Source organism: Pavona decussata, unplaced genomic scaffold (assembly GCF_977016875.1).
Source record: "Pavona decussata unplaced genomic scaffold, jaPavDecu1.1 SCAFFOLD_11, whole genome shotgun sequence".
Taxonomy (NCBI): Eukaryota; Metazoa; Cnidaria; class Anthozoa; order Scleractinia; family Agariciidae; genus Pavona; species Pavona decussata.
In genome coordinates this window covers 1334475-1343372 of record NW_028145434.1, presented here as the reverse complement: position 1 = coordinate 1343372, position 8898 = coordinate 1334475, and the positions used below count along the sequence as shown (strand labels likewise).

The following is an 8898-nucleotide window of genomic DNA, read 5'->3' as shown; positions in this document are numbered from 1 at the left end:
ATTATTATTATTATTATTATTATTATTATTATTATTATTATTATGGAACTGTAATCAGCATGTTTAGGTACAATTTTTGCAAAGCTTAAAAAAATCTGTCAGAGGAGTTCAGAACTACCTTAAACAAATTTATTTCTAAGAAAGTCACCAAGTTTCATAGCGTTTGCGCAAGCATCAGAAAAGGTATGACGATAGGACGACGATAATGATGATGAAATAAGCTAAGAAAGACGTAATTTCCAGTACGCGACTAGCATGGAACGAGGAAAACATTAATTCACCTACGGGATTCGAACCCATACTTTGCCGTATACCTGTCGAATGCTTTAACAACTAAGCTCTTGAGAGACTGTTAGGAGCTGTATTCCTGTTCATGACTTTTTGTAACACTTGTGTAAAGATGAGAGTATACTATCAGTATGTACATATACTGCATCCCCACCTCCCCCCCCCCCCCAACCCCTCCCCCTACCCCAAATCTGCTTTGATATTTTTATTGATAGCACACTTCGGTCAACTCTCGCCTTGCGTACACCTCGCTATATTACGGACACCCCGATAATACGGACAGCAACTAAATCTCCTGGCCCCAGTTGTTCAAAGGCCGGATAACTTTATCCAGTGGATAAGTCGCTATCCGTCAGTTTCAATCTGTGCAAAGATTTCAGTATTTCCTCTTGTACAAGCGAATATGCACACTCTAACCACAGTTAAGTTTGGGAGTGAACGAAAACCTTGGACAACGTTTAACGTGAAGCATATTTTAGACCCCGAATAGTGCCTTATCCAGCGGATAAAGTTATCCGGCCTTTGAACAACTGGGGCCTGCATAACTAAATTACAGACGTTTGACTGAAATAAATTCCCACTATCACGGACGCTAGCTATAAGGACACTAACTCGCGGTCCCGAGGGTATCCGCAATAAAGGGTGTTGACTGTAGTTTTGTATGTAGCTACATCATCCGACCAGATGGCTTTTGATTCTAATTGGGAATTCAGATTATTCTCCTAGTTCCGAGTTTGTGAAATGCTGGATATTGCATCTTTCTTAACATAATGACCAATATTTCCCATTTTCTTAGCAAAATACCGGCGTTTACGAAGTTGACTTTAAATTTTCAACAAATGTTTGACTGGTAGATATAACACCCCCACCCCCATAAGTACTTTACTGATTTATTTTTTTCCACGTGGTAGGATTTGCAATTTTATTGTTCTTTAATTGTATTTCAACAATTTTAGGTATTTGCGGGTTATAAATTTTAATGAACAGCTAAAGACATAAAAATAACTTGCAGCGTGATTCAATTGAAAATTTTAACCTCAGCGCATAGCAAGCGATGAGATTATTTATTTACAACTCTCCTTATTTTTACCGGGAAGCAAAAGGTAAGCGGAAATTATTTCCAAGCAAACATTAAATTATCCCACGTCAGCCAATTTAAACATGGTGAACTGGTCTGCTTAGAAGCTAGAAAGTGTAGCATGTAAATAAACAGGTTTTCATTGAGGCGTAACGAAAAAAACCTGAAATAAAAAAACAGATCCAGAGTTTTGCAGCTAAAATAATCTGTCAATGTGTCCAATAAGATGTTTTAAGAATGACTTTCACTTTATTTGAACGCCAGACAAATATTTTGGCACATGCCACTTTAGTGCATTAAGCACTATCGGCCTATCAAACACTTGTATTCCGCCGTCCTCACTAATAAAATTTGCAAGTTAACTTTGGCACAGAAACTGGAAATACAAAAAGGAAGTTATATATTATACAGAAAGGTTGCCATCTTTTGAGCTGCCAAAATCAGAAAATATATATCTAAAGTCTGTTTACAAGATATGGATCAATTGGGATAATGTGTTTGCAAGGAAATTTAATTATGAAATTTATGCGGAGAGGATGTTTATTGAAAATTGTCAAGAAACATCTATAAACAACCTATATAAAGATAACATAGAAAATAAGCATGGTGGCAATAAGAAGGGATCTTCGAATATAACAGCGAAATGGAGGAAATATGCGCCGCTGCGCAACAATAAACTGGCCTCAAGAAAGCTTGGCTATGAAGCGCAAGAAACCAATTCATTTATCGGAAGTGATTAAAACTACTACACTCGAACAGGACAATGACAATGAGATTCAAACCTCATGCAATCATTTTTCTTGCTTAAAAGTAGCAACGCTGACTCTTGCTAGCTGAATATTTGAGTCAGCTGAAAACGTAAAGGCATTAAAATTTTGTCGTAATATTCATGAGATAGCCGGTGTCTGCGATAACCCCCCTACCCTAGACAAGTTGGATCCTCTTCGAACAAACTTGCTATGAACAGCTCGCTATTTCTCTGATAGAATTAATGTAACAATAAAAAGAGGAAGGTTGAAAAAAATTAGACGATCTGTGGTCATACCTTCAATCTTTAGGACAAAAATAACGTAACATTTTCCACTATTAGCATATAACTTGCCAGAATTTTGTTTATATATTTTTGTCTAAATAAATAAAACCATGATAGTAGTTTTTCGATAGAACGCTTGTTTTGCATACCATTAACTAATTGCAACCCAGTCGAGGATAAAATCTTCAGAGTTTACTTACAGTTGATAACCTTTTTTCATGTTTCAGGTTTGGCAATTATTACAACCACAAAGGGCTCGCATTTCTGTAGGCAGCTGGTTTCACAAGAAATGTTTAAACAGTATATTTCAAGCCCGTGACTAATATTCTTTGGAGTTGACACGGCAGCGGGAATTTATGAAAAACGACGAGAGAAAAAAAAACAGCTAGTGTTACTATTCAGAGAGGCATTTAGGAAGCTACAGAATATCAATCCACTGACACTTTGAAGAAGACGTGAGAGCTTTTAAAACAATGTTTGAGATCAGATCGATAAGACATGGCACCTCACGAAATCAGCATGCTGTTGGATGATGAACTAATCGAAAAATACAACTTGTGGTATTCCTGAGGAACATCTATTTGAAGAATCGGGACCTGTTTGCAAATCACGAGTAAACATAATTTTGACTGAATCAGTGCAAGTCGAGACAGCTCCCATTCGAGAAATTACGGTGACACATAAATTGATTGATTCAGTGGCAACGCCAACAACTTGGTGAAAACTTGAAAAAACTATTAAAGCTCTAGAAAAGGAAGATACAGAGCGCTGGCAGTTTACAAAAGCAGCACGGGCCAAAATCCAAACAGAAAACTAGACTGACTTTCTGTAAATAAGGCCAACGACTAAGGATGACATTCTCCGTTCCAAATCTTTGCTCGAGCGTTCGTCCGCCCGCCGGTTTGTCATATTTTACTGCATCCTTTTCGGTGTTTCTTAGCCTCATAACCGTTCCAGGAAACTTCTTGGTCTGTCTGGCCATCATAAAGGATCCATTCAGGAACTTGAAAACGCCTTTTCACTACTTTTTGCTGAGTTTAGCTGGGACGGACTTACTGGTTGGCGCAGTGATGGACCCTGTGTCAGCCGTGTACCACATCAGCGAAGGCCTTCAACTAAACATCGTTGACATAAAGATACTTCACATTTTGTACTTTATTTTGAGCACGGCGTCCATTTTAACGCTAGCGGCTCTCACGGTCGATCGATACGTCGCCGTAGCATCGCCTGTTAAGTACAAGACTATGGTTACGTCAAAACGCGCCATTGTAACGTCGGTGTCGATTTGGACCGTGGCGCTAGGCTTTTCGTTTATTTACTTCGAACTCGGCTTCATATTTTACTCCTTTATCTTTGCTAACACCGCCGTCATTAGCACGTTTGGCGTTCTCGTATTCGTCCACACCGGCATCCTTAAACGTCTGCGCGCGAGAGCGAAATACTGGCGAGATCGAAGAGCGACCGAAAACACAGAATCTGACCAACAGGAGAACACAAACAGACTTAAGGACACCAAGAAGGAGAGTAAAGCGGCAAAGGCGTTAATGATCGTTCTTCTCGCATTCTTCGCCTCGTTCACGCCTGCCTGTGTTATGATCTACCTGCTAAATTTTTGTTCAAGTTGTAGTTGTTTAACGATTCACTGGTTGCGGGATTTGCAATTTTTGATTGTGCTGTGCAATTCTGGAATCAACCCTTATTTGTACGCATGGCGAATTCCACAGTTCAAAAGAGCCTTCTTGAAATTTCTCCACCTGAAGAGTGCCAGAGGAAAAGTTACCGACATTTCCTTGTCAACAACTCGTGGCGCAGACAAGGCGCAAGATTAAAAAACTGAAAACTAACCTATACTTTAAATAACTCGGAAGGTGCCCAATGTTTATTGATTTTTGCTCAACATGTGTTGTGGATGAGTCCTAAAAACTAAAAATGTCCTTATATTAAAAATAAAACTCTTCGGCCAGAATACTGATTATTTAATTTCCTCGAAAGACTCAATTGACGTCAATAATAAAACATACCGTGTTTCGTTTTCATGGCTAAAATTACATCGTTGATTTTTATCCGTAGGCGAGCAGATTCCATCTTTTCCGGTGAAAATATCAATTAGAAATCTGCAAGTCTTGTTATTATTTTCATTTATTTTTGATATTTTTTAACCCCTGGTCAAGAATAATTTTAAGAAAAATAACTAAAATTAAGTTTATAAATGTCAAAATAAATTTGTTACATTATGGCTTTCAAATCCTGAGTATAGTGAATAGCCGGATGTTTGGTTTCCTTATTTGTGTTTTTGTAATGAGCTTTCCAAGGTATCCTTTTGTATTTTGCATTACATCGATCTGAAGAAAAATCCATTTCCGATCCTTCCTTTATCCTTTTCAAAACATTTTTGGTTAATCGAATTTTTCTAACTACTCAAGCTCTTTAACTTCGCAAAACTGGCAGTTCCGTCGATGGTGTTTTGTTTGCAACCTTAAGGCTGGTTTCCATATGATCGCGGATCGCAGATCGCAGATCGCAGATCGCAATAAGGTCTGCGATCCTCTGCGATCATATGGAAATCATCCTATAGATAGAACATGGTTCTATCTTCTGCGATCGTTTGCGATCACGATCGCAGGATCGCAGACGATAGCAGAAGTAGTTTTCATATGATCGCAGACGATCGCAGACCTTACTGCGATCTGCGATCTGCGATCAGCGATCATATGGAAACCAGCCTTTATTAACTTGGCTTACTCATATTTATTCAATTTTGTAAAGGCCTCTGTATCAACCTTTACTTGTATTCATTAATCTTCTGCCACAGACCACTTGAAGCGTTCACTCCTAAACTTTGAAAGGAACTTTGAAAAGGAAACGACTATCCTCTCTTGACGGAAATGATTACGACAAATATGAACATGAAAATTAATTTGCAATAAATATGTCATCCTGAAATTAAATAAACTTTGCCTTTAAGTGCTTTTCTCCCCATCTTATCTACATCTTGACATTTAGGGCTAAGTCTAAATATCAAAACAAGGTCAACCCCAGCCTCGCTTACAATCCAAGGCCAGGTCACTAAGCACACAACTGTAAAATGGCCTATTCTTTTATCTGAATACAAATGAAATGCTCTTCGTAACCTTTTAAGATTCGATTGATCCTAGCTTTGTGAGAAAATTAAACTAGACCTTCCTTTTCATGAAATATTACTTCTACCCTGGTGAACTAAATAACAATAGACTTCTTTTGTCGGAATTTACAAACACAATTTATGTTAAGGTTAAAGTCAAACATATAATGTACTTTTAACCTTTGTAGCATACTGTAAAGTACTCCTCTTAACAATTATTGACTTAAATTTTTATTATATTTTTTCCCTTTTTTTCATTGGTATAGATATTAGCTAATCTTTATATATATATAACGTCTTTACAACTGCTATGTAATCAACTGATATAAATTAATTAACTTGAGCTTTTGCTGTGTTTTGTAATTGTTTTACGATTTTCTTTTTTTAATAATTTTTTCTTGGTTAGATAAATAAAGTATTAAAAAAATTTATAGCGTCAAACCCAGCAAGATTCACCTCCTTGGATGGATAGGTGTTCCATGTTGGCAGAGTGAGAGGCTATTCGAATCAAGGACTAGCTTCACTGTTATTTATGAATCCAAAGTTTGCTTCTTACCCATCAGTTAACCTATCTTAGATGAGATCATTTTCCGGTTTTCCGTACAGGGCATGGCAAGTAATTTCAGTCCGTGTTTATTCCATCCACGTTCTCTACGGATTGTCGTTGTAGACATAACCGTTGCCACAGATTATCGGAGCAAATTGCAAAATTTTAATCTGTTTGTTTGTTATTGTTTAATGTGCTTCTGAAGCGTCGTCCATTGAGCTTTGAGAAGAAGAATCACAACCTAGGGAGAAAAAACCCAACAATTTGGATTGATATAGCGGAAACGTGATTGTACACACGAGAAAATGACACTTATCAAAGCAGACTTTAACAAGGACACCTTGCCCATAATGTACAACCAGTCAACCGAAAATCCGAATGACGACCCAATGACTAATCCACGAGACCTCAAAACAAAATTTCCTGGGCGTAGAATGGCGTACGAAACCCTTCTTCAGTTGTATTTTTGTTAGCGGTTTATCTCAAAGAAATAGAATAATAGGCTGCGTTTTATGATTTTCAACTGCTTTTTTATAACAGCGTATTATATCATTGACAGTCCACAAACTTGCCTTCATCGATATTCGCCTTTCCTTGTTGAATTTCACTCTCCACTGGAAGATTTTCAGTACTCTCCATCAGAACGTTTTCAGCTTTGACAGTTTTCTTCGTTATGCAGAATGGATGATACCCAATGAGCTCAACAGATAGCATATAAACAAGCCCAATGTAGGAAATAAAAATCAGGAATTGCACCAGCGGTGTAACGTCCATGTTTATAATAGGAATAATCATAGCTGAGACGTTCTCCTAAGAGTTGAACTATATTTTTAACCGCTAAAACTGTAAACTACTGAAAATTTTACGGCAGCATTTACTGTAGATACGCCAGATTCGTTAAACCCAAAATACAAGTTACAGCTACCGAACAGTTTAGAGAATTTTAACTTTGAGCTACGGTTTTCTTCAATGGCGTTACAGCAATAGCTGTATTTTCTCAATACACGAAGTTGTCATCAAAAGTCGATTTAATAAATGCTGGTATGTCAAAAGAGCAGGTACCAGTAAAGGACTTGAAACTTTCATCGAAATTTAAATTTGTCAAACTTTCTATTTCATTATTAATACTACGCACCGGGCAATTGTTCAACCAAAGTACTGAATAATTCATCAACGTGTTATTTAACTTCTACTCAATTTAAATGCATAAATCTTAGTGAGAGGCGTTGCCTGATGAAAGCGCCCGAAGACTCTACTCATATATTAGAAAAAACTTTTCCAATCGCCTCATCTTTATGTAGATCGCTAAAAACAGACTGACGCTGTTTTTGACCATTGAAGCTTGAACGATGGGCGAGAATACAGTAATAGTGTGAACAAGTGAAAACCATGCACACACCTAGGTGTGGACGACAAAGTTTTTCTAGAGATGTTTTCACCTATGGGTCGTCACTTTGTGTTTAGTCATACAACTCGTTGTTTTCATTTCTTCCTATAACTTTGACCTCATTTTCTATCCTTTTGCTCTAAAAAGGCTACTACATTACAGTTCCAGTTAGTTCTAGTGCAAACCGGCAACGTCTTACTTTTCCGTAAGCAAACAGCAAACGTGAGACTCGACATTTTCACGTTGAAAACTTTTAAGTTTTCAGCGGATTTAGGATAAAACTCTCGCAAGATATCCCCCAATCATCGCGTTTCAAAAAGTAACCTAAATACGTTGAGAAGATAAGACCTGGCGTTAGGGCCAAACTAGAATGATAAGACCCATAACACCCATGCTGTTCAGCATTTGTTTTTTGTGCATTAACATCTTCTGTCCAATCCTCCCATACCAAAGTTTTCCTCTGGCGTAAACACTTCCCTTCTCACTCAAGACAACTCTATATACCTGTTAAGGACGGTGCCTACTGATACCGAAATATTTTTCTGCGGTTTATGACTGTGCGGGAAAAGCAGATCTTAGCAAGGCCTATTGGAATCTAAAAAGAAAATTGGGGGTAACCACGCATTTTTCAGAGATAATTAAGCAGTAACATCTCTAAAAAACACCAAAATATAAAGCAATGTATGGGATTTTTTCCTAAATTGAAGCTTAATTATCTCTGAAAAATGCATGGTTACCCCCAATTTTCTATGGAGATTCCAAAAGCATTTGGTAAGTTCTGCTTTCTCCGCATAGTTTTAAACCGCGCAAAAGTATTCCTGTATTAGTAGGCACCACCCATAGGAAACCCGAGTATCTCGCGATGCGCAGAACGTACTCAAGTACTTTAAGGCTTGGTTATTTGTCTTTCAAAGACCCCCAGCAAAGATTTTAAGGAGCCTCTATTCTCTGTCGAGAAAAGAATGTACACTATAGATGAAATTCATTACATAAACTGCTTGACTTTCTTGACCAAACAGAAGTGTTCCTAAGTGTCACGTGACATTCCTTGGTTGATGACGTCACATAACTTGTTTTTGAAAATGGGGAACATTTATACTCCAAAATTTGGAAAACGTTTGCTATTAAAATGTTAAGTATAACTGTGCCAACCTAATTCCGCCTTTTAAGGAGGTACTCGTTTTTTGTCTTTTAAGATATTTGGGCATTTATCGGGTCACGTGACCCATTTTCCTTAATTGACCGTTACTCTTAAGATGTGGACATCATTAAAAGGCGGGATGATAAAGCCCTTTGAAGGGCTCATCGAGTAAGCAACAAACGAGATTGATATAAAGTAGCTTTTTGTTCCCCATTTTTAAGCAAAGATTTTAACCGTTATAAGTCGTTTTCAAGTCACGTGACTAGAATCTGATACAGAAAATTTTGGAAAATTAATAAGGAC

At 37.5% G+C, this 8898-nt stretch overlaps 1 protein-coding gene and 1 long non-coding RNA gene across 2 annotated transcripts; one reads left to right on the top strand and one right to left on the bottom strand.

The window, feature by feature from the left end:
* The first annotated feature begins 1231 nt into the window (after positions 1-1231).
* Positions 1232-4906, top strand: LOC146488117 (dopamine D2-like receptor). Its single transcript, XM_085119854.1, has one exon. It carries the CDS (start codon positions 3251-3253, stop codon positions 4226-4228), a length of 978 nt encoding a protein of 325 aa, XP_084975980.1. The 5' UTR covers positions 1232-3250; the 3' UTR covers positions 4229-4906.
* A 163-nt stretch (positions 4907-5069) lies between these two features.
* Positions 5070-6960, bottom strand: LOC146488116 (uncharacterized). The gene is made up of 2 exons (XR_014866640.1): positions 6640-6960; positions 5070-6308 (listed from the first exon to the last, which is right to left on the bottom strand). It is a non-coding gene; the product is annotated as an uncharacterized LOC146488116 (long non-coding RNA).
* Positions 6961-8898: the final 1938 nt, after the last annotated feature.